At 37.5% G+C, this 26671-nt stretch overlaps 1 protein-coding gene across 2 annotated transcripts in view; it reads right to left on the bottom strand.

Annotated features, from left to right (window-relative positions):
* The window catches only part of Immp2l (inner mitochondrial membrane peptidase subunit 2), a 910609-nt gene that overhangs the window by 325166 nt on the left and 558772 nt on the right, over positions 1 to 26671 (bottom strand). For both annotated transcript variants that reach the window (XM_029484783.2, XM_029484782.2), the window contains exon 5: positions 6998 to 7063. In XM_029484783.2, the coding sequence (XP_029340643.1) occupies positions 6998 to 7063 (66 nt within the window). The remainder of the gene's footprint in view (positions 1 to 6997; positions 7064 to 26671) is intronic.

Below are 26671 nucleotides of genomic sequence, written 5' to 3'. Positions count from 1 at the left end.
TTTGTATATTCTTTACTGGAAATCTCATTTTTATGCACTGACTCAACAGTATCAATATAAACAATCTCCTGCCTATAATTCTACAAGGCCAAAGGTTGTGTGTAAACTTTTGATTCTTTGGTAAGAAAGGAAGAAAGGAAAAAAGGAAGAAAGACTTCTATACTGCTGTAATAATTTCTACACTAGGTTAATAAAAGCTCAAGAAATATAAGTATTCAACTTCTTATCCATTAAATAGTATTACTGGTCAGAGCCTAGTATTAATTTAGAATGTAAAATGTCATTCTTATTACAGAATAATTCATGGATCAATGTCAATCAGGCTAAGACTTTGGAGTTTTCTGAAAACCCTTCTGCTCAGGTTACCAGTGACTAAGGACAGGGTATAAATATCCACTGAGCTTTCAGCAACCACCACCCTGATACCATTGAGAATAATAAATCTATTAGCTTTTGTATCTATTGTATGCTCCAAAATATTTCATCCACCAGTCTTTATCAGAATCCTAAATGTAAGCTTCTTTTAATATATTCCTCCTTTTGGGACCAAAAGCATCCCTAATTCACAGCTTACAGAAAAATACTAAAACCAAAATATATTCTTCATGGATAGACAGACAGACACATCAGGGTTCTATTATTCTGAGCTGGTACGCCAACCACAAAGATATTTAAAACACATCATGTAATTTTACTGAGGAAAAAAATCAATCATTTCTATTCTCTTATAATGCTAAACCATTTGCTGGAATACAGTGTGACTCAACAATCTGTGATAGGCTACACTGATTTCCATATCTTTATCGGTCCATTTTATCAACGGCTTTAAAATGTTTAATTTCTAGTGATTCCGTGGATTTTTATTTCGCTAATACCAGATTTATTTTTAATAAATGAGGATGTTTTGATGTTTCTAATATCGTCTTTTGACTTGGAAAGCAATTATCATGTAAATGTTTTTTTTTTAGTAACAACAACAACAACAAGAAAGACCCATGATTGCCTGCCTCCAACTGCACTGCAATGCCAATTCGGTTTTCACATAGTCTGGCACTGGACTGTCCAACAGGAAGTGACTATGGTATGGGCAGGACTCAGACCCCTTCATCTTGCTCCTTCCTGAAGCCTAGAAGTTACTCTGCTTCTGGGGACACTCTTTAGGATACATCTAAACAGGGAAGATCAACAACAGAAAATTAAATTCTATGAAGTGGCTGATAAAGGAGATTATACGTCACTCATTAGGCTTATGTTCGATACAGTCTGTCTTGTCGATTGTGGATTACGATGATGATCCTAATGCATAACTAATACTAATCTCTTTCTCTCTCCAGAGGGTTACGGTTTAGGTGATAAATTATATGGTTATCCTGGCCATGGGGACTAAGAGAATGCTTACTTCATTGTCATAGCTAACTACATGAAAGAACCGCAGATTCTAAAATAGGGGGCATGTTACAAGGCCTCACTGCTGATTGGCTAGGAAAGATCTGCGAAATAGACACACAGCACACAGCTGTCCCTACATGCAGAGTTGATGCTTCAGACATTTGAATTGTGGCTGACTTGTGTCAATGTGCTCTAATTCAGTAGGAGAATTTTTCTTTAGTGTATGCTTTTCTAAAACAGTGTTTCTGTGTGAGTCATAAAAAAAATTAATATGAAAAAGCAAATAGCTATGGTGGAACTAATAAGTATGTCAAAATGTTAATTTCATTAGCTTCTCACTGTTACTGTCATAGATAAGCATACATAGTGGGGTCAATACTATGAAACTAAGAACTTGACTGACTAAGAGCTTCTGAGAGTCAAAAAAGAAAAAAAAAGTCACCTTGTGATTTTAACCAATGTTGACATTAAGATACAATATCCAGGCCCCTCAAAGTCTCCTCATTTCCAATCTTAGGTATTGGCTGAACTCGCTGAACAAAAACTTCTAACTCCATATTTTACTTTGTCAATATAAATCATAATCAGTGGATTATAAATAATGTGACTGCTTTTATCTGGGTCACTGGAAATAAATCAAAGTAGTCATCACGCATGCCATAAACAAAGGCCCTTAACTATTCTCATGCGAAGCTTGACTGCGCTTCAAGAGAGAATAATCTGAGTAGTTTTCAGAGTCACACTGTTGGTGGCTAATCTTTTTTCAGAGTAAACAGAAATCCTTTAAAAATACCTGGCTGGGTATCTATGAAAATAAAACTGAAGTCCTTGCCTGGACCCACAAAGCTCTGGAAACCTCTAAAAGGTTTATCTCTGAAAATATCTCAACTTTCTTTTTTGTGTGTGCTGGCTTCTTGCAAGACCTTGAACTCTCACCTAATTTGTATCCTTCTCAGGTTTGCATTGGTGAGTTCTTTGGTTTGATTATCTTTCATTTGTCCATGATGATTCACTGTCTCCTTTTAATTTCCAAACCTTAGAGAAGTTTGCAGTGGATCCCTTACCTAAAATTCACCTCCTTTTACTAACACCTCTCAGTGTTCTTATCTTACCAGCGTATGTTCATGCATGTATATATAGACTCGCTCTCCATCCCCAACAACAGGCATGTATGCAATGAAGGTTAAATATTTCTTTTGTTCACTATGTCTCTCTAGTACCCATGTCAATGACAATTAAGTCAATGGAATTAAGGTTCACCAAAAGCATCCAATCTTTTACAATGATGCCATTTACAAAATTCATGCTTAAGAAACATGCATATCAGTTATTTCACATCACAAACTCAAAAATCATGTTTTCAGAATATAATTCTCTGTTGAGCTGCATTGTTCATATGGCCCACAGGACAGAAGGTGGACATACCTGTTCATGAACTGGTTAAATAACCAGATCATCCAACATTAATTTCAAAGGTTATATTGAAGTGTGTCTAAGCTTTTGAATTTAAGGTCTACTTTATCTGACATTTAAATAAATGTCCTGTGCTGTCTCTGACTCTTTTGCCTACTACTGGGACCCTCCTCCTACTGGGTGGCCTAATCCACCCTTGATGTGGTGGTATGTGCCTGGTCTTATTTGTAGCTTGTTATGCCATGTTTGGTTTATGTCACTGGAAGGCCTGCTCATTTCTGAGGGAGGGAGTGGATCTAGAGGAGAAGGGAAGTGGGGATAGAGACTTGGAGAAGGGAAGGAAAGAAACACTGCAGTCAAGATGTAATATATAGGAGAAGAATTTATATAAAAAATGCAATAAAAAGTGAATGCCTTCTGAGAAGTTAATTCTCAGTAGTATTGAAAAAAATATTTAAAAACTTTCTGTATAGTTTTGGGGACTAATTAATTTTGATGTTTGGTGGTTTGAATATTCTTGGTCCATGGTAAATGGCCATACAAGGAGGTATGGCTTTGTTGGAATAGATGCGGCTTTGTTGGAGGAAGTATATCACTGTGTAGGTAGCCTTTGGGGTCTCCTAGTACTCCAGCTCCACTCAGTATAGAAGAGAGCCTCCTCCTGGCTGCCTGCAGAAGATGATCTCTTTCTTCTGCCTGTGGATCAAGATGCAGAATCCTTGGCTACTCCAGCACCAAGTCTGCCTGCATGCTGACATGTTTCCTTCCATGATAGACAATGGACGGCAATTTTTAAACTGTAAGCCAGTCCCAACTAAATGTTCTTTTTTCTAAGAGTTGCCTTGGTCATAGTATCTCTTCATAGCAATGAAACTCTAACTAGGACACTATGTGATTTATTTATATTTATATCTTTTAAAATAAAGAAATTAAAGCTTTCTGGGAGGGGAGCTAAAAATAAAAATAAAAATAACCACAATTCCGTACTTTTATAACTAATGTTTCCATTTTAGTCTATTTAGTCTGCAAAGATAAGTAGTATTTGTGAGCAAGGATGTTCTTCATAGCCTCTACAATTCAATAAAGCGAAGCTATTTCTGTAATTAAAAACAAAACGTTAAAAAGTTAATCTTCCTTAGGGAGTAGAGTCAAAGCCACTACTAAAGAGAACAGATTACAATGTCATTGAACTGAGACTTGAAAAGGTAGTGCTAAGCTAAGTGACTGCTAATTGCAATGATCTGTCCTGGGATCCGTCTCAGTATCTGTCATTCCGCCCAACAAAACCCTTACAGCAGCTTTGTTTTAACTACAGGGTGCTTGCCAGGTCACTTGTCCTCTCTACCTGTGATGCTACACCAGAAAGGCCATCTACCCCAAACTCAGCTGATCAGTTGGTTGAGCAGCAGTCCATCTAATCCATACCCCATAGCTCTGTCCCCTAGAGAGCATACTGAGATTTCCATCACATCAGTGAGACATGAGGCACATCAAAAGAAGGCAGCAGAAAGTAATGGGACAAAAGTCAACTGAGAAAAATGGAGGCAATAGACAGAGCAATATGGATACAGGGTACAACGGACAGAATGAAACTAGAAGTCATAGTGTTAGTCTCTTGCTATTCTTCAGGGAGCTGATAATTGGGAACTGTTCCCCTTATTTTATGAGGTATCTCCTCAGCAGGAACTTTAAAAAATACATTTTAGTACATTTTGTACATTTATAAATGGAGGAAAGTTAGCTAATAGAACACTACCTAGATAGAATACTAGGTTAAGCCTTTAACAGTGAACTTGACCTCTGAAAAGTTCGTGCCTCCAGGCTGTCCTCCGATTCTCTCTAGTTTTAAGTTAAAAATAGTCCTGAAACTCATGGTATGTATACTAAAACCTAAAGGGGTTTGCTTGTTTATACTCTTTAGAAAATATCAAATTCTTCCCACAAAAGCAAATTCTGGAAAGTCACATTTGGTTTTAGTCTGCCTCCTAGGAAATTCAGTAGTATCCAAGGGAAAACAGGACTGAAAGGGCATGCCACACACCAGAGCCCTGGCTTGTCACAAGGGAGGGCACTGCTAGGCTAATGACCCCTGTGACTTAGAGGAGCAACTTCCTATAAACATTTTCAGATATGTAATTGCCAGAAAGGGATCACAAACAGACACAAGGAAGTTCATCAGGAAATGTTTTATTATCTCATTGTCTGGCCTTTTAACACCTATCAAGGCTGTTAGAAACCATTGTAGGTGTGTATTCTCTCACTAGTTTAATGTCTAAGAAGCTGAGATAACCAGGTGCTAAGGTTTGAAAAGAATAAAAAAGAAAGAAAAAGTAAGAAATGGGTTCTTCCCCACTTAAAGTCATAAAGCAGTAAAGAATGGTTGTTTTTCTAATTAACAAAAGGGTGTTTGAGAAAGACTTTAAATTGGAATGAAATCTTGGCTCTGAGTCCTTCCTCCTGACTGCTCCATGATTGAGGTCTACAAACGGGGATGATAACGGGTGTCTGTTTGCAATATTTCTTCTGCATGGGCTTCAACCATATCCAGGAAGAAGGTGACTCCTACCCTGGTTAATCAACCTGCCTCGGCTCTGCCTCTGCAGTGTGAACCCAGTGTACACTTACTGAGCGAGGAGAGCAAAACGTCATGTCTGCCCAGAGATCTACTGTAGAGTTTAATCTTGTGCAGACATCTCTAATGTCACATTGCTGACTGGCCAACTGGTAATTCACAATGAGAAACAGCAAAGTTCCTTTTCAATTGTAATTTTAAAAAAATCCTGGTTCATTAACTGTCTTAATTTTATTTTATTACATGAATAACATGTGTATTTTGATGAGTGTTTTAGTTTTGTAAGAATAGTTTTATTGACATGTAGTTCTTATAGTATATAATCAACTGCATTAAAATGTACAACTCCATTTTTACATATCTAACTGTACAACTGTCAGCATGGTACCCTTTAGGATATTTCTATACCTCTTACAAACAAGCAAATAACCCTGTTCCCATTAAGAGTCCTTCTATTCCCCTCTTCCATTCCTGTGGGAATCACTAACCTGTTTTTGATTTTGTGCATTTCCCTATTCTGGTCATGTTTTTAAATAAAATCACAGTATTTTTCAGTGGTAAATGAGTCAGGCAACATTTTAAGTGGTTTTGTAAATGTTTCTAATTCTTGGCTGGTGTAGAGAGAATAGCTGGGTTGCGGTGACTGCTTTTTTTTATGCAGTCTATCACAATATCACACCTCTGGAAAATTCCATCCTGCATGAACAATAGCAAAACAGTAAAATAAAACAAAACAAAAAGACAAATGGCATCCTTTGGTTATGAATAAAGTAGTTTTACTCTCACAGAACTGCAAAGGGGATCTTGGGTGATCCTGCCAACATCTTTACACTGCTGATCTCAATTCTGCTCTAAAACTGACAGGGGCTCTTTCCATTTCATTTGTTTTGTTTATATAATCATTAACACAAGTGTTTTTAGGATGGAGTTTTGGGTGGAGACAGAATCAGAAGACTTCTTGAATACAATTTTCAAGGCATTTGACTACTATATTGTGTACACCTGGGTACACCTCACTTCAAGCAGGCAATCAGAATGAGATGCATCATGCACGAATGGCTTTCTTGCTCATTCTCAAATATTGTTTATATCAGCAAGCACGATAAATAAGACTTTACTATCTGTTACTCAAATTCTTGATTGTTTCAGTGCTGTGTGCAGTTTCAACACTCACTGTGAACCTGGAAATGTGTGTTTCAGCTGCTAGCCAGCTTGTCCTGATCTCTATGGTTAAAAAGGAGTCCTGTGAGTTTGTGTTGGGGATTCTGAATTAATAAAATGTTCTTGAAAATTTCTAAAATAGATATTGATGTCATAATATTAAAATAATTGTGCTAGCATTAATACCTGAAAGCAGTAATTTAATGGTCAGAGTATGTGGTTAATCTTGGTTTAATTAATAATTTTCATAGGTTTTGTTCTTAAGGACAATGGTGTGCTCAGTGACCTCAGGTACACCTTCCATCCTGAAACAGTTACTGATGCTCACTAAAGCAAAGCCTAAGGGAAGGGTGCCCAAAGTTCTAGATCGCCAGGCATATTTTACTTTAATTTCAAATAAGCATTCAAAAGTAAGTTTAAAATCTATATTTTTAAGTTAAGAACAGTAGTCTGGGCACCTACCTTACAATATCTCCTTCAAGAGCGATCACTCTCTTAATGATTTTCTGTTCTGGGTTTTTAGGAGACCTAGGATAAAAAAAATATTATACACTCAGCTATGTTTCTGTTATTTAAAGAAAAGAAAGATAAATTGTTTAAGAAAATCAGCTGTGGTTAAATCACTACAGAATTCTTAACACTCATGGCATGGCAAGAATCCTATTTGTGTTTCAAGTGACCTAAGATACTGGTGAGAAAATTATGTCCCATAGCAAAACTTAAAACTGAAAAACACAGAGGGAAGACGGGTAAAGCTGATATAGTCTGGCAATCCCGGTCCATAGAGATGGACAAGACAATAGCAGGATCCCTCTACCCACAGCAAGTTCCAGGCAAGCCTGGGTTACATGATACCCTATACACAGTAGAACAGAAAACAAGGGGATCAACAGCTTAGATATTAAGGGGTAAAAATTATTAGTATGTTGTTATTAAAGAAAAGTACTTGTAAGAATAGAATTTATATGTAAGGAAGGAAACAGACATTTCTTTAATTGATAAATGTTAGCAGTTATATCATTTTAAAATTCAAAGAGGATCTTCCAGAAAGCAATGACGCTAGAAGTTTTTTTTTTTTTTTTAAGAAGCGAAGGAAATAGAGAATCCCGTTAAATCATTTTGAAGTTCAGCAATTTGATGATTATAGAATTCAGAGAGATAAACAAGTGCCCCTGATAGTTAAAAGAAATTGACAGATTTTGATATATAATGTCAAAAAGGCATTTTGTATTTTAATCTCATTTGTGATGGGAAATTTTGATTCAAAGATACACTACTTAAATAAATCCCCACCTCTCCTGAAACATACATCCCAATGGATACTTTCCCACATTAGGCTAGGATTGATCTTTGAGGTCAAGAGAGTATGGGAAAGGAGTGATATGGGTATATCACTTTTGGGATTTGGTTGTAAATGTGTATTTCTCATACCTGGAGTTTCTCTATTCTTCCTTTGTAGGAAGCCATAACTGCTCTGAACCATCCCTATAGTGACAGTTACATGGGGAAGGACTCAGACTGCTCAAGTCACAGCACTGAGCTCAGAAGCATGTCCTTCAACCCAGCCAACATGGGGGAAGCTGCAGCTCTGAGCAACAGCTGAACTGCACTTCTAGAGCAGCCCTGCACCAATTTCCCCACCCAGGCTGCACCATCAATGTCTGTTGACTTAAGCTGTTAGGCATTGTACCAATTTGTTTGGGGCATCTTAATATGAACAATTTCCTGCTGATACCATCTTAAAACTCTGATTTACTGGACTTGTTTCAAGAAACAGATCGTATATCCTATAAATGATTATTTGATTTGTGTTTGAAAATCAACAAGATACAAAATATTTTCATGTCAATTCACATTTTGAATTAAAAGGCTTTTTCCAAAGAAATGTAAAAGTATAAAAACAAAAATAATTAGAAAACCTGAGTGTGTTCTGAACTAAAGGAGTTATAATACAATTAATATCCTAGAATTTATCTTACAGAGAAAATAAAATTATGTAAATAGCCGCAATTACTTCACATAATTATGAATATTCTTTATTCTGGATTCTGGAAGAAAAACTGTATTAGAGTTTTGACTGGCCTCTTTCAACAAATTGCGTAAGTTTAGAGTCATTAACAGCTATTCCTAAATCTACCTTGAGGGGTTGTGGTACCTTTAACCTAAAGAAACTGGATTCTCTGACCAGGCAATTTAAGACTACTTAGGAAATGTTTTTTTAAGCAATTTCATTTCATTCTTATCAGACTTCCTCTTATCCTGCTGCAGTTTCCCTAAAGAAGCCCCTCTTCCCTCCCTACCTCCATTCCCTTGGGACTCCATCTCTCTCTCTCTCTCTCTCTCTCTCTCTCTCTCTCTCTCTCTCTCTCTTAATTGGATATTTTATTTATTTATTTTTCAAACGGTATCCCCTTTCCTGGTTTCCCCTCTGGAAACCTTCTATGCCATCCTGCCTCTCCCTGATTCTATGAGGGTGCTCACTGACCCACCCACCCACTCCCACTTGACATTCATCTACACTGGGGCATCTAGCCTTCACAGGACCAAGGGCCTTTCCTTCCACTGATGCCCTACAGGGACATCCTCTGCTACCTATGCAGCTAGAGCCATGGGTTCTCCATGTGTACTCTTTTGGTTGGTGGTTTAATCCCTAGGAGCTCTTGGGGGTCTGGTTGGCCGATATTTTTGTACTTGCTATGGGTTGCAAACCCCTTCAGCAACTTCAGTCCTTTCTCTAACTCCTCCATTGGAGACCCTGTGCTCAGTCCAATGGTTGGGTGTGAGCATCTGACTCTGTATTTGTTAGGTTGTGGCAGAGCCTCTCAGGAGACAGCTATATCAGGCTCCTGTCAGTACGCACTTCTTGGTATTCAAAATAGTGTCTGGGTTTGGTGACTGTATATGGGATTAATCCCCAGGTGGGGCACTCTCTGGATGGCCTTTCCTTCAGTCTGCTACACACTGTCTCCATATTTCCTCCTGTGAGTATTGTCTTCCCCCCTCTAAGAAAAAGTGAAGCATCCACACTTTGCTCTTCCTTCTTCTTGAGCTTCATGTGGTCTGTGAATTGTATCTTGGGTATTCCAAGCTTTTGTGTTAATATCCACTTATCATTGAGTGCATGTCATGTGTGTTCTTTTGTGACTGGGTTGCCTCACTCAGGATATTTCTTTCTTTTTTAAATTTGATATTTTATTTATTTACATTTCAAATGTTATCTTATTTCCCCATTTCCCCTCTGCAAACCCCTATCCCAAGCCTCCTTACACTGCTTCTCTGAGGGTGCTCCCCACCCACCCACTCCAGCCTCCCAGCCCTGGCATTCCCCTACACTGGGGTATCAGGCCTTCATAGGACCAAGGGCCTCCCCTCCCATTGTTGCCAGATAAGGCCCCTTCAGCTCCCTCAGTCCTTCCTGTAACTACTGCTCTGGGGTCCCTGTGCTCAGTGCAATGGTTGGCTGCAAGCATCCAACTCTGAATTTTGTCAGGCTCTGGCAGAGCCTCTCAGGAGACAGCTGTATCAGGCTCCTGTCAGCAAGCACTTCTTGGTGTCCACGACAATGTCTGGGTTTCATATCTGCATGTGAGATGGATCCCCAGGTGGGACAGAATGGATGGCCTTTCCTTCAGTCTCTGCTCCACTCTTTTCCCCTGTATTTCCTTTAGACAGGAGGAATTTTGGGTTAAAATTTTGAAGATGAGTGGGTGCCCCCATCCCTCAACTGGGAGCCATGTGTAACCTCTGGATATGGTCTCAACATGTTCTCCCTCCCCTTTGTGGGGTATTTCAGCTAATCTCATCCCCATGGGGTCCTGGGAGGCTCTTGATTTCCTGGCATCTGGGACTTTCTGGTTGTTACCCATAGTTCCCTATCCCCCATTGCTACACACCTCTGTTCAATTTCTTGAATCTCTATACATCTCCTCCATCTCCTCCCATACCTGATTCTTCCCTCTTCCCCTCCCCTCTTCTGTTCCTCACAAGTCCATCCCACTCTCTACTTCCCTTGATTGTTCTGTTCCCCCTTCTAAGTAGAACTGAAACATCCATTCTTTGGTCTTCATTCCTCTTGAGCTTCATGTGATCCCTGAGTTGTATCGTGGGTATTCCACACTATTTGCCCAATATTTACTTAGCAGAAAGAACATACCATGTGTGATCTTTTATGACTGAGCTACCTCAAACAGGATGATATTTTCTAGATCCATCCATTTGCCTGCAAATTTCATGAAGTCACTGTTTTTAATAGCTGAGTAGTATTCCATTGTGTAAATGAACCGCATTTTCTGTATCCATTCCTCTGTTGAGGGACATCTGGGTTCTTTCCAGCTTCTGGCTATTATAAATATGGCTACTATGAACATAGTGCAGCATGTGTCCTTATTACATGTTGGAGCATCTTCTGGATATATGCCCAGAATGGTATAGCTGGATCTTCAGGTAGCATTATGTTCAGTTTTCTGGGAAACCACCAGATTGATTTCCAGAGTGGTTGTACCAGCTGCAATCCCACCAGCAATGGAGGACTGTCCCTCTTTCTCTACATCCTTGACAACATCTGCTGTCACCTGAGTTTTTGATCTTAGCATTCTGACTAGTGTGAGGTAGGATCTCAGGGTTGTTTTGATTTGCATTTCCCTGATGACTAAGGAACATTTCTTTAGGTGATTCTTGGCCATTCGATATTCCTCAGTTGAAAATTCTCAGTTTAGCTCTGTATTCTCTGTTTGCCCATTTTTTAATAGGATAATTTGTTTCTCTGGAGTCTAACTTCTTGAGTTCTTTATACCTATTTGATATTAGGCCACTATTGAACATAGGATTGGTAAAGATCTCTTCCCAATCTGTTTGTTGCTGTTTTGTCCTATTGACAGTCTCCTTTGCCTTCCAAGCTTTGAGATTTTATGAGGTCCCATTTATCTATTCTTGATCTTAGAGCTTAAGGAAATTTTCCCCTGTGCCCATGTGTTTGAGGCTTTTCCTCACTTTCTCTTCTATTAGTTTTAGTGTATCTGGTGTTATGTGGAGGTCCTTGATCCACTTGTACTTTAGCTTCTTACAAGAAAATAAGGATGGATCGACTTACATTCTTCTACATGCTGACCATCAGTTGAACCAGTACAATTTGTTGAAAATGCTCTTTTTTTTTCACTGGATGGTTTTAGCTCCTTTGTCAAAGATCAAGTGACCATAGGTGTGTGAGTTTATTTTTGGGTCTTCAATTCTATTCCATTGATCTACTTGCCTTTCTTTGTACCAATACCATGCAGTTTTTACTACTATTGTTCTGTAATACAGATTGAAGTCAGACCTTCAAAGAAGACCTAATATCATTACTTTTCAAACTATTCCACAAAATAGAAACAGAATGAACACTACCCAATTTGTTCTATGAAGCCACACACCTAAACCACACAAAAACTCAACAAAGAAAGAGAACTTAAGAATAATTTCCCTTATGAATATTGATGCAAAAATACTCAATAAAATTCTCACAAGCTGAATCCAAGAACACATCAAAATGATTATGCTTCATGATCAGTAGGCTTCATCCCAGGGATTAGGAGATGGTTCAATATACGGAAATCCATCAATGTAATCCACTATATAAACAAACTCAAAGGAAAAAAAAAACTTCATGATCATTTTACTAGATGCTGAGAAAGCATTTGACAAAATTCAATACCCCTTCATGGCAAAAGTCTTGTAAAGATCAGGAATTCAAGGCCCATAACTAAACATAATAAAAGCAATATATATAGCAAACCAGTAGCCAACATCAAACTAAATGGAAAGAAACTTGTAGCAATCCCACTAAATTCAGGGACTAGACAAGGCTGCTCACTCTCTCCCTACCTGTTCAGTATAGTACTCAACGTCCTAGCCAGAGCAATTAATTAGACAACAAAAGGAGGTCAAATGGATAAAAATTGGAAAGGAAGAAACCAAAATATCACTATTTGCAGATGATATGATAGATATCATCTCAAGGAGGAATGATGGAAAATGATACTCCAATCCAAAAAGCAAGCCAGTGTAGCTATCTGACAAAATAAATTTCAAGCTAAAATTAATCAGAAGAGATTAATACTCATTAAAGGAAATATTCGGGCTAGAGAGATGGTTAAGAGCTCTGAAGGTCCTGAGTTCAAATCCAAGCAACTACATGGTGGCTCACAACCATCTGTGGTAAGATCTGATGCCCTCTTCTGGGGTGTTTGAAGACAACTACAGTGTACTTACATATAATAAATAAATAAATCTTTTTTTTTAATAAAAGAAAATGTTCAGCTAGAAGATGTTATAATTGTAAACATTCATTCCCCCAAACACAGAGAGAAACTTCTGTTCCTCGTTCCACGTTCACTAAGGAAACTTAACAGCAAAAATCTCAATTAAACGTGTGACTTAGAAATCAGAAAATATTGCTGTTATTATCTGGACTAATTTCATTAGTATCTAATTACAGAAAGAAAATAATGCATATTTGTTTTTACTGTCAAGGATCTAAGACAGAAAGCATAGAGTTGTATTATTATTATTATTATTATTATTTTGGTTTTTTGAGACAGGGTTTCTCTGTATAGCCCTGGCTGTACTGGAACTCACTTTGTAGACCAGGCTGGCCTCGAACTCAGAAATCGGCCTGCCTCTGCCTCCCAAATTCTGGGATTAAGGGTGTGTGCCACCAAGCCCAGCTTTTATTAAAACTTTTAATGACCAGGTTTTTGGGTTATTAGAAATGACTTAAGGAAATAGCAAAATTTTCTCACAATATGATGTTACCTAAGAAGGAGTGTTCAAATACAGAATAAAACCAGAATTACATAATTTCCAACCTCAATTGAACTAGAACTGAAACTAATGAAGTAATATAAAAAGAACCTCTATTTATTTAAGAAAAATTGTGCCAACAATTTCTAGGTTTCTGGGATGCTTAAGAGGTATTCTACATTTTATATAATTTGTATTTAAGATCATGATGCAAAATAGAATATATAGTCAGCTATCTATATAATTAAACTCTTATGAATTACTACTTTAAACATACCTATAAATTTTAATGTAATATTAAACTCATGAATTTGATCAAGTAAATCAAAGTGAAACAGGCTATTACTAACATTAATTCCATTACTGCTTAAAATCTATACCTATATTTTAATCATTAGGCTGTGGAATGCATTACTTTGATGTAAGTAGAGGTGGTAAGAGAGTTATTACATATTTGCATCATAAAAGTTATTAAAGTTCTCTTTGTCTTAATTTTCTTGGCCTGTCTCCTAGACAATATAAGAAATAACAAATGAAAGATTGGCCCTTATTTCAGAAATGCAATGCATGCTGACCAATAAGTACTCAAATTTGCATTTAAATTTGTAATTTTAATATTTTTACACTATGCAATATTTTATAGTTTTAACTTCTGGGACCTAAGTTATAAACCTTCCATCATATGCTCATGATTTAAGCACACATAAGGTCTGAATGAAAAGGGTAACATTTTTCCTTTACTTTGCAGGTCTCTGTGTTTGTCTCTGGTGTGACATAGTAAAGAACAAACAAGGTCTAGCACAGCCATGACAGGATGCTCCTTTAGCTTCTATAGAATTTCACTTTCTATTGTGATAAAAATATTACCATTTTAATCTGGTGCCAGGGCAAATGTGAGGAAATATGCTTGGTCACAAAATTATCTGTAATTGATTTAAGCTCTTTCATGTCCCTCTGGCTGGATCACTGGGAAATGCGTGTTTTATAGAAAACTAAGCATTGAGTACATGTCCTTTTCAGTTCCTGGCCCTATTGTATCCTGATGCCACAAAGATACCTTTATCCTGGAACTGGGCATATCTATTCTTTGATTTGTGTTGAAATTATAAAAACACATCTTAGTGAATTGGGTAGATTATAAAAGTGTGGTTCCAGATTGGCCAAGATTATTACAGAATTAGCCTTTGGGTTAGAGATCACCAAGGGGCTGTGGAGCAGCACACACCTTCAATCCCACTGCTTGGGAGGCAGCAGCAAGGAGATCTCTGGGAGTTCATGGTCAGATTTATCTATCTAGTGAATTTTATGACATTCAGAGCTATATTGAGATCTTGTCTTTAAAAGGGGGTGGATGGGGGAGAAAAAAAAGGAATGAAGGAAGGAAGGAAAGAAGGAAGGAAGGAGTTAAATAAATAAGTCACATTTGCCATAGTCAACTACATATCTGAGCCCTTAAAACACCATGTACAATACTGGTTTTTATTATACACATGTCGGAGTGAAGTCTCACAGATGTTTTACCATCATTGTTTGTTGTGGTGGTTGGGATCCAATTCAGAGTCTTGTATATGTGAGACATTTGCTTTGCCATTCAGCAACACTTCAACTGCAGATTTCTAAATCTTGATTCATCTTTCCTACTTTTAATCTTACCCAATTCTGCAGCCAAGTTGTCTCCTTGGTTACTGCAGCATGGCACTCATCCCCTGCAAAGGTTCAGCCTGCAGAGAAGAGGCCATGTGTGCTGTTGCTTTTCTGCCTCATCTGTGGGTAAGATGTTGTCTGTGGGAATCACTGCTGAGTGGGCTCTAGTTATCACAAAGGGAAGACCAGAACAGGTCATAAGCCAAGAGCCACACAGCTAAATATGAATTGTAGAAAGGCTTTGGTTTTGCCATTGAACTTTTAAAAATAAAAAGTGAGATAGACAAGCACACTGGAGACTTTACATAAAAATTTTAATGTCTTCTTCCTCTTCAACTTATCAAGATAGCCAGACTCTGAGCCCTTCTTGCATGAAAAATTCCAGTGGACCTGAGAAGTCTATACTGCAAATTTGCCAGAGTCCCATAAGCCTGACCCACAAATGTTCAGTGGCTAAGGTTGAGTTTGGAGGATTTTTTTTACAAATCCTAGCTTGACTTCTGACTGTGACATCATATAACCACAGTAGAACATGTATAAAGGCTCCAGTGTGAGGATGTATTCTAGAATAACTTCAAATAGGAGCTGAATACAGAGAGCCTAAAATTATTGTTACAGCACACTTCTTTTAGACTTAGGTAGCTAGACAGATAGTCTGTTCTTTTTCAAATTTTCCATCAAAAGGACTTGCCATGTGTCAGTGCAATAAAAGGGAAAGCAAAACATCTTAAAGGTTTACTTAGTTTACTTTTACTCCATACTTAGCTAATGATACATACAAACTAAATAGTAAGAGTACTCATATTGAAAATCCATTTAGTTTTACCATCTGACATATCAGCATCGAATTCTACATTCTTGTTTCAATCTCGGTTGGGTGCACTTTCTGAGCTCATATGCACATGTTCATGTGCAAGCAAGCATGCACACACCCACACACACATATGCACACATGCACTTTAAAAGATTCACAGGTTATACTTAATATATTTGTGTTAATTAGTAAACTCTCAACTTTGTACTCAAAACAGCATTTAATCTCCTTTGTCCCTTGTGTCAGCATTTAAGCTACTTTTTCGTCTTTGTGTCACTTGAGTGCTATGAAAAAAAAAAAGAGAGAGAGAAATTGCAGACTTATCCTCTACTCTGAGTGAATTCATAACCCAAAAGGGTAGAACACCTTATTTCAGATGTTCATCGCTACTATACATGTTCAGTCCCTACTGGCACCATAATACATTAGGAAACGCATCAGGTAAAGGGCTGCAGCATTTACAAAGGGACATGCATATGGTAACGATCCATGCTAGTGTTCCAAACATGGCTTCTGTGTTTATGTTCTAGAAGGGGAAGGGGTGGCCCCGTGAAAAGCATCATGGACAGCAAAAAGAGTGTGTCATATGGACAGAAAACCTTAGTGAGAATTAGAGATCTAAGAAATGGGGCATATGACCTCTCATTTTATGGGGTGTAGGAAAATGGAAGGGCCAAATCATCTATTTTGGTCATTCTCACTAAGCATGACCAATCTGAATCAAGCTGGAGTAAAATCACAAAAGTTTACAGAGTAGGGGAGAAATTCCACCAAGGTTCTTAGCAACAGGAGCAATTTTGTGTTTCAGATCTTAATCAAGTAAATATATAATAATAGCAATGATGAAGTAATACAAGTATGTATTATGACTTATAAATGTTCTTGGTATGATGTGAAATATTTTACTTTTACCAACCATAATTAGGATAAATTTAGTAAGCAAATAGTGACAACTGTTCATATTAGTAAGCCATCCTTGGTTATATAAACTCAATTAATGTGTATTATCACTTATTATCATTTAATTATAAAGTGCTGCACTAGTTTATAGTTGGCCAGTTTTGATTCTTAAGAACAAATATCTTCATATCTCTACAAATATCTAAGGGATTTAGCAAAATAATAACAATGAGATCATCCCCACTGGTGTTTATTATCTGAAACGTTTTAAAGCATAGGACAGTATAATGTTCAGATATTAAATACAGTTACAGCCATGTCAACATCTAGACTGAGTTGTATGAACATGAATACATATATCATGTGCATGATACGCGCTTTATTCTACTGCACAGTATGAAATTATATTTGAAGAAATGGACTTCAACCCATACAGAAACATCTGCTGAAGAAAATGAAATTCCTTGGTTGACTTATTTTGTAAGTCTGTTGCTTTTATTCACTAAATATGCTTTTAGTAGAGCATATATGTGGAAATGAAGAATTCTCAAATGAAAAACCAACTGTACTAGACTCTCAAAATAGAGACCTTCTCGCTACTGTCATACTCCTAAAGCTGGCCTTGCACTTGGAGTTGTTCTTTTTTCTTCTAGTCAGGCAAGCCTTTAGGCCTCTATCTGCTCTTTAATTGACTATACCTTGGCAATACAACATCATTTACAACAATTTATGGGAAAAAGTAATTGTCTTTGAAGGAGTAAACCATCAGTCTAGCTAATACTTCAATTAAACTATTTGACTTTTAGATTCAGATTGGAAAATCCTGCCACACATTTTTGTTAAGCTCTAAGAATGTTCATGCCACAAATTGCCTAGAAAAGCAAGATATTTATGTTTTCAACAGCATTCCACATTCAAACAAAAGTGGCCCAGAAAAGGTAGATCAATTAAAGGATGAAGCAGACTCTAGTTTGTAAGAGCTAACTCAGCACCTTTAGGCTGACATATATGCAAAATGTTAGATCTACGGTGGAAATGTTCCTACGATGGGGGCCAGCAAGGCACTATTTGCTCTTATGCCAGTGTTCTATGGTAGTAATATGAAATACCACAGTCAAGGAAGCCCATGATAAAGTCAGGAGAGCAAGAGAAAAGTTAGATCAGACCTTTTTACTCAAAGCGAGCATTTGATCTTCACCTACCTCTTCAATTATGTTTATTTTCTATTCAGTCATATATCTGTAAAAAGATCCAGAAGTTTTAGCTTTATGAATGTAAAGAAAACAATGCGTTCATGATAAACAAAGTGTTTGAAGAATGACTAATTGTGCTCAGCAAGTGCTTGAAATGGACAGAGGCTTGTCCTTGGGTCCATCACAACTGTGCACTACATTCAAAACTACATGGTCATTGCTCTTCTGTATAACTTTCTGTGGTCACAGGAAATGGGAAATGTGTTCTGATGATCCACCCTTTACCGTTATACCCATGAATGTGATTATCAAATGAAGTTATTCAATGTTAGGTGTAGAAAGCAAATGACAGATAAGAATGGGGGACATTTCAATGATTGCCAGTCAAGACTGAAAGACAGGCTAGTGTGCCACCACAGATGCCAAGAAAGATTGCTGGCTGGGGATAAGATCCCTGTCCTCATGCTAGCTTGATATAAATTCAATGGAGCTTAGAGTTTGTGTTGACAAGATGATGAACCATAAGCAAGCTGTCATAGTTACAGTTCTATTGCTGTGATGAAACACCATGACCAAGACAATATTTAATTGAGGGCATGCTTACAGTTTTAGAGGGTTAGTCCATCATCTTCATGGTGTGGAGCATGTCAGTATGTGAGAAGAAATGGTGCTGAAGAAGTAGCTGAGATCTGATATCTATCTATCTATATCTATCCATATATATATATATATATATATATATATATATATATAGAGAGAGAGAGAGAGAGAGAGAGACAGACAGACAGACAGACAGACAGACAGACAGACAGAGACAGAAACAGAGAGACAGAGACAGAGAAACAGAGAGACAGAAACAGAGGTCAGACAGACAGACAGACATAGGTAGAGATAGACAGAGATAGAGAAATAGAGATATACAGAGACAGACTAGGTTTAGAGGGGGCTTTTCAACTTCAGAGCCCACTTCCAGTGATATATCCCCTCCCATCAAGCCACACCACCTCTCCTTTCCAAACAGTTCCATTAACTGTGGATCAAGCACTCAAACATACACGAGCCTCTGGAGGCCATTATTCAAACCACCATACAGGCTTCATACGACTTAAACTGCCTTATAAGTCTTTTAACTTTTTTCTGAGTTAAGAAGAATAAGAATTTTGCTTTCATCAGGAAACAAACTCAATAGTGATAAACTAAAATAATAAAATGTTGCATATTTTATTTTTATGATATTATAATTTATACCCATCCCATTTTATTTTTTCAAGTGTTTATTTATGGATTAATATGCTTTCAAACTACCTTTGTCATGTGTATTAGTAATGTTTCAACTGTGCTACTGGATACAAATTTTTCTAAAATTGCATTAGGTATATATGTGAGAAGACATGGGGCTGCACAATCACTGGTTCTAATCTCTCGAAATATTCACTCTCAGGGAGACTGCAGACTGTAGATATTAGAATTTAAGTATAATATAAGATATTCTTGCTCATTTTCATTCTAAACCTGTTGAACTTATTTATTTTTAAAATATAGTACTACAGTTTTGCAGACAAAAATCTCAGTTAGAGTCCAATAACTACACACAATTTGCTACCTAGAAAATGCCAACTTTATGCCCCCAATGTCAAACTGAATAGCATGAGCAGTTGGATTGAGAAAAAAATGCATAGGGTTTGGAATTTCACAAACTCACTTGCAACTAGTCATCTCTGAGAATAGGATTATCATTTACTTGCTCTGCATGACAGCCATATATCTAGCTCTGGCTGCTAACTTATCAGACACATACAGTGATTCATCTTCTGCTCTTGCTACAGTAAGTGGATGGTATGATAATATACCTATTGATACTTTAAGCTAAATAATTCTAAGAATTGTGCTTAGAAAAGTCATATTCTTTAACAGAAAATTAAAAGGGGAACCTATTCTTAGTTACAAACTATTGAATGGCAGTTATCCTGGAGACAGAAATGGGCAGACACTGGTGAATGGGGCAAACAGTTTCATTAATATGAAAGTTCTAGAAATACCTTCTTTGGCATAGCAACAAGAGTAAATATATAGAGTAGACAGGAACAATTATGAAATATGCTTAGGTGAGTCTTGTGTAAAAAAAAAATCAAGTACATTGGGACTGCCATTTGTTAAAGGATTTTTTTCTCCCATTCTTTAACATTACGGGTACTTATTTTCTGTCATTTATAAAATCACATTCCATATGTTTGATTATCTTCTTCAAGGTGAACATACAGTGTTGCCACTTTGAGTGGTTCCTTACAGAATGCTGTTCTGATACTGGGGTGTAAGACACTGATTAATGTGTGAGGGCTTGCCTGCCATCCTGAGCACTGGCCTTCTAATTCTGTACACACAGAGCATGGGCTCTAATCTTGCAGCTGCCAAGTTGAAGCTCTTGCGTGGTGCACCTTACAAACTCAGAAGCCACACTACAGCCCAAACATGCCCAACAATAGTGTTTTCTCTGCAAAGGAGGAGCAGTAGGGGATTATTAAGTAGAATGGAAGTAAACCCTCTATTCCATGTGCAGATGATAGTTACACCGACCTGACTTTCACAGCTGAAGCTTACTGAATCCCAGACATACAGACTCTTCTAACGCACAACTTTTAGAATGGAGCAAACCAAGGCAAAATAGAATGAAGGGAAAGAATTTCCAACTGGTTTTACTTGTCTGCGAATTAAATATAGAAAGGAGGCTTTGATGTAAATAAGAGAGATCCTCAGAAACAAACGCTCACCTACTACCGTTTCTTCATCAGAATGGTTAAAACTTAGGAGTTGCAATTTGCTGAAACACGGGAGCTTTTCCAAGGGACAAAGCACAAACATCAGTGGTTAAGAGCACTGTCCAGTATAAAATACATTTGCAGACGTGTAATCTCCAGTAGAGTGAGTTTCTAGGCAATTGTGCCACGTTTTGGGGATGACCACATGGACAGATGTTTTGATTTATGTAAGATTATTAAACTCCATTTAAAACCTGAAAATGCCACTTTATTCCCTGAAATGCAATGACTGTCTGGGGAAGACATCATGAAGTCGAATAAATGTTTCTCACAAAAAAATCTTTGATTTAGCTGCATTTTAAAACCTAGAGGCTCAAAGCCTTCCTGGTGCTTACTGTTTGTCTCCCACCCTTTATCGGCTCTTTCTCACAGCTACCATCTGTCTGCTTTGCTTTTTCCAGCGCAGTGCTCATCCCTCCAGGCTGTTCACTGGCACTGAGATCCCTCCTTCCAATTCCTTACAGCACAATGAGAGACACGCATGGTCCAGGTTGTTCCAATTCTTCTCAGAGATTTTCTTCATCTTCACAACACTACACATTTCAGATAGGTATCCCTTGCTATCATTATCTGTCAGGTAATATGTAAGTGGGATTTTTGTCTTCTATTTTAAACAAAATTATTTTAAGATAGAGTGTTATACTATAGAGTGTTAAGCTATACATGGGTATATAACTTTTAGAACTTCTTTTACAATTAAAATTCCCTAAGGCCTGATAGTGCCGGGCTATAATGACTCAAACACAATATTTAAACTAGTCTATGAAGAAGCAGCAGCCAATGTGTGTGTTTCTGTGGGAAACAGTATATTCCATTATCATTAACTTTTAATACATAGAAAGCTATCTACTTTTCTTCATGCTGATCTGCTCATATATTCAATATCTTACTGTAGAATAATTAATTCTTTTCAACAAGTATATAACATGATTTACTAAAAAAAACCACAAACATAAAATTCAAAGTTATAACTATAGAACCCATGAGAAGATCAAAGATAAAGTGACCATACTTAAAATTTTATACTATCTTTTATACCTTTCTAAGTTAAAACCTTATTTTAATTAGTTCCCAACAATCCAATCTAATCACTTTCAAGTCAAAGACTCAGCTGTTTACAATGCAGACAGTATCATTGTTGTGGCTGTGTGGACTTGACCTCCTGCCTGTTAACAAAGAGACTCGATTAATTATTTGCTGTTTTGAATGGCTATTTCATTTCACCTCCACCTTTGTTAAGTGTTAAAAGGCTCAATTGCTTTATCACCTTAACCTTAGCTTTGGAAAATGCACGTAGAATTTCTCTACCGCCAACTAGTAAACTACCTTGATCCAGAAAGCTAATTTTTGAGACCATAGCTCCTAGATGTCTTCTGCTTGAGTCAGCTTAAGAGAGTGAGTGACCTAGACTCACACCAACTTTTTTTTTCTTTTTTTTTAATATTTTTTTATTACGTATTTTCCTCAATTACATTTCCAATGCTATCCCAAAAGTCCCCCATACCCTCCCCCCACTTCCCTACCCACCCATTCCCATTTTTTTTTTTTTTTTTTTTTTTTGGCCCTGGCATTCCCCTGTACTGGGGCATATAAAGTTTGCGTGTCCAATGGGCCTCTCTTTCCAGTGATGCTGTTCTTAAGAGGAGGTCAGGGTGAGAACAACCTGAAGACAGCTTATGAGACGAGAGAGAGAGTAGAGAACCATTCAGAGTGAGTGAAGAAAAGCAGTAGTGAATGTGAATCCTGAAGACAAACACTGAAACCTGTAGCCAGGGCTTTAACCTGTCTGTTCCTGAAGGCCACAGCCGCTTGCAAATAAACAGAAGATGTTTTATTACAAACTGCTAGTATCTTATTTAGCATTTTCCTTCCATTTCCCAGTTTCTTCTCTAGTAACTTTCTCTCATCTTTTTTTTTCTTTTTTTTTTTTATTACATCTTTTCCTCAATTACATTTCCAATGCTGTCCCAAAAGTCCCCCATACCCTCCCCCCTACTTCCCTACCCACCCATTCCCATTTTTTTGGCCCTGGCGTTCCCCTGTACTGGGGCATATAAAGTTTGCATGTCCAATGGGCCTCTCTTTCCAGTGATGGCCGACTGGGCCATCTTTTGATACATATGCAGCTAGAGTCAAGAGCTCCAGGGTACTGGTTAGTTTATTATGTTGTTCCACCCATAGGGTTGCGGATCCCTTCAGCTCCTTCGGTACTTTCTCCAGCTCCTCCATTGGGGGCTCTGTGATCCATTCACTAGCTAGTGATCCATTCACTAGACTGTGAGCATCCACTTCTGTGTTTGCTAGGCCCCGGCATAGTCTCACAAGAGACAGCTATATCTGGGTCCTTTCAGCAAAATCTTGCTAGTGAATGCAATGGTGTCAGCGTTTGGATGCTGATCATGGGATGGATCTCTGGATATGGCAGTCTCTAGATGGTCCATCCTTTCGTCACAGCTCCAAACTTTGTCTCTGTAACTCCTTCCATGGGTGTTCTGTTCCCAATTCTAAGGAGGGGCATAGTGTCCACACTTCAGTCTTCATTCTTCTTGAGTTTCATGTGTTTAGCGAACTGTAACTTATATCTTGGGTATCCTAAGTTTTGGGCAAATATCCACTTATCAGTGAGTACATATTGTGTGAGTTCCTTTGTGATCACACCAACTTGTTAAAAATCTTCTTCCTTTTGGTAGCAGCAATGCTTTTTAAGTTGCTATGAGAACAGGGCATAGTAGCATATCAGTATGCTTCATTGTCACATTCATAGCTGAACAGTTTTCTTTTTGTTTTTTTTAAGAAACCTTCCCACATTTAAAACATAGGATGTTTATGCTTTAAATACTGAACATATGCAAATTAACACTGCCATCAGTTTTTCCAATAATCATTTAGATTTTCCCATATTTTTGGTCACACTGAGCTCAGTAATGTAATCACCCATTTCGACCCTCAAAAAAAAACCATCTAAATCAAATCAGAGAAACACCTTTGAAGTAAGTGTGAAACCATTTTTGTTGTTGTTGTTTTGTTTTGTTTTGTCTTTCAAGACAGGGTTTCTCTGTATAGCCCTGGCTGTCCTGGAACTCACTTTGTAGACCAGGCTGGCCTCAAACTCAGAAATCGGCCTGACTCTACCTCCCCGAGTGCTGGGATTAAAGGCGTGTGCCACCAATTTTGTGTGATACCAATTTTGAGGTGTACGGGTGCAACAGCACTGGTCATTGGTGACTTCTTGTAGAACACTAAGCAGGAAGCCAGAAAAGACCAAAACGCTCATGGACAATCTCACGTCTAAATTTCTTCAGCCCTGATGCTACACCTCCACAATTTCCATGCACAGTGATTTTGCTTGTCTCACCATCTCTCCTGTCCCATCTACTTAACTTATCTGTAATCCATCGACCTACCTACCTATAATCTGATCTGCATGAGTAGATCACAGAATTACAGCAACTAAGTTTTAACCTCCTTATATGAAACACTAAAATAGCCACTTGCATTTAAAAGAAGAACAGTTTAGCATGACCACTATGTTGCTCTTGTTCCACTCATGTTGAGGAGGCCCCATTGGGGAGACTTTCTGGGAGGATCATCTGACATTTCTAGGAGACACAATCTCACAGCACATTCCATACCACATAAGCTGAATTCTGAGAGAAGAAGGAATAGTCTCCCCAGGAAAGAACACACCAGTTGGTTATCCAACATGAAATGGTCAGCTCTGAAAACAAGAAACATTGTACAGACTGAACAGTTTGTACCTCTATATTTAGAAATGTATATGCATATAAATATACTTATAACAAAAAAAGGAGGCTGTGAGTTTGAAAGAGAGCAAAGAGGGGTACACATGAGAGTTTGGAGGGCAGAAAAGAAAGAGTAAAATGATGTATGTATATTATGATCTCAAAATGAAGAAATAATTTTAAAAGTATGTATAAGAGCAGTAAATAGCACTTGTACACGTGGCTAGATTGTAACAAATAAAATAAGATATCGCCACTACCTGTGCCACACAGGTGAAATTGTAGGACATCTGTCATTCTGTGTCTGGATCATTTCATTTACTATGTCTTCAAGGCACATTTATGGTGTGGCATGTGTCACGGTGTCACACCGCAGTTTCAGTTCTCATAACTAATACTGCCTACTGATTTATTAACCTTAGAGCAGTATCCTAATATACGTTCCTAATCTTATTTTTTTTAAAAAAGAAAGCTATTGAGATTTTGACACAAAAATACAACTCCTCTACTCTTTCTGAGATAATTTATACTGACACAACTATAGACGATTCCAGACTTTGTGGATAGTACGTAGATCGGGGGTTCTGAAATGGTTTAGTCCAGGTGGTGGAACCCTGGCAAGCTGGATTCTACATTTTAACAAGTACTGAGTTGATTCTGAAACAAGTGGTTTTAGCGCATCCTGGTGAACTAGAACCCATATACAAGTATTCTATGAAATGCAGCATACTGGTTCTCTCTATATTTTTTTTTCCTGGTTCAATGAAAATGTAAATCATAGGAGACTTTCAAAAATGAATCTGGCAAATAATACCAATTTTAAGCCATGTACAAAATTCTAAACAAGTGGGAAAGCAAATTTTCATACCACAGAAAACAGCACAATATTCTAACAATTTTATATTGAGCTTCAAACTGGGATTGTATGCATGACTAACACAGAATACTATAATTTAGGTAAGAAAAAGAAAAAACATTCCGTTTTCAGTTTTTTAAAAATATACTATAAAGAGGTATTCTCTGATGCTAAAAATGATAAGAGAAACTCTGCCTTAACAAGAGGGCTCTGGTTGATACAGAATATCTCTTTATTGTAGTGATTCATCCAACAGACAGTTGCTGACTGCTATCCAGAAGCCAGGTACTCTGTATAGATTATTACTAGAATCTATACTACTGTAATCTATGGGACTACTATATAATATATGGTATACTACTACAATCGATGGTAAGCATGCCTTTGTCCGGCTTGAGGCCTATTGGACAGTTATATCACTTTAAGCAAGTCATTTGCATGTCTTAGTATCCTTTTCTTCCTAAAGTAAAACAGATGAGCACTGCATTAACTACAAATACCGCCACAGACATTGTAGAAACTACTAAGCATTAACTGCTAAGCATCTGCTTCCTAGAGGATGAGTCTCAGAATGAGATAAGTTATAGTGGAGAGCTCCGTAGGTTCACTTTGTGCTTAATGTAGGAAAAGCTGCAATCTCTGAAAGTCAGCCTAGAGAATGAACTTCTTCAAACCATGCCACGATGACTATTATACACAGAGCAACTTTGCCAATATAGCAAACTCACTCTACTTCCCCCAAAATGGCAGATATTATCTTGGTGTCCCTTTCCATCTCCCCATTGCTCCCCTCTCCCCTCTCCCTCCTAACCCCTCCCCTGGCAGTCTCATTATCCTTTTTATTCTTCCTTTTCTTTCTACTTTTCTCCTTAGAATGTTCATCATATGTTATTTGTAATAACTAAAGATGATACAGCTTAATAAGCCTTTTTCTGGAACTATTAATTTGTTTATATTTTTAACATTAGTTCGTGAGCTATTACATTTGTTGCTAAATTTATTCTTATTAGGCAACTTAATTGCTCTGGTGAAATGTAAAAGTTCAATCAACCAATTTTGTGTGGAAAATGAGGGGAATCTAATTGTTTTAATCTACCCTGTATTTAATTAATCACAGTAACAAAAGAAAACAATGACATTTTGTTTTCTATTTAAATGCCTAGGAAATACAAAAAAAAAAAAAAGAGAGAGAGAGAGAGAGAGTTAATGGGACATTCTGGCAAACAAAGACAGTTGGGAAAGTCCTAGCCTGGGATATTCAGGATAAGGTACTAGATAGCTTGCAAACAATAGACAGTACTGGGTGTTTAGTCTCTTTCTGGTTATTTAATATTTTTGCTAAAGGACAAGGAACTGTGCCATTTTTTAGCATATTTAAACTTTAGCTGTGAGT

This window comes from Mus caroli, unplaced genomic scaffold (genome assembly GCF_978045245.1).
Source record: "Mus caroli unplaced genomic scaffold, Mus_caroli_1 scaffold_14, whole genome shotgun sequence".
Lineage (NCBI taxonomy): Eukaryota > Metazoa > Chordata > Mammalia > Rodentia > Muridae > Mus > Mus caroli.
This window is presented reverse-complemented; position numbering and strand designations above follow the sequence as displayed.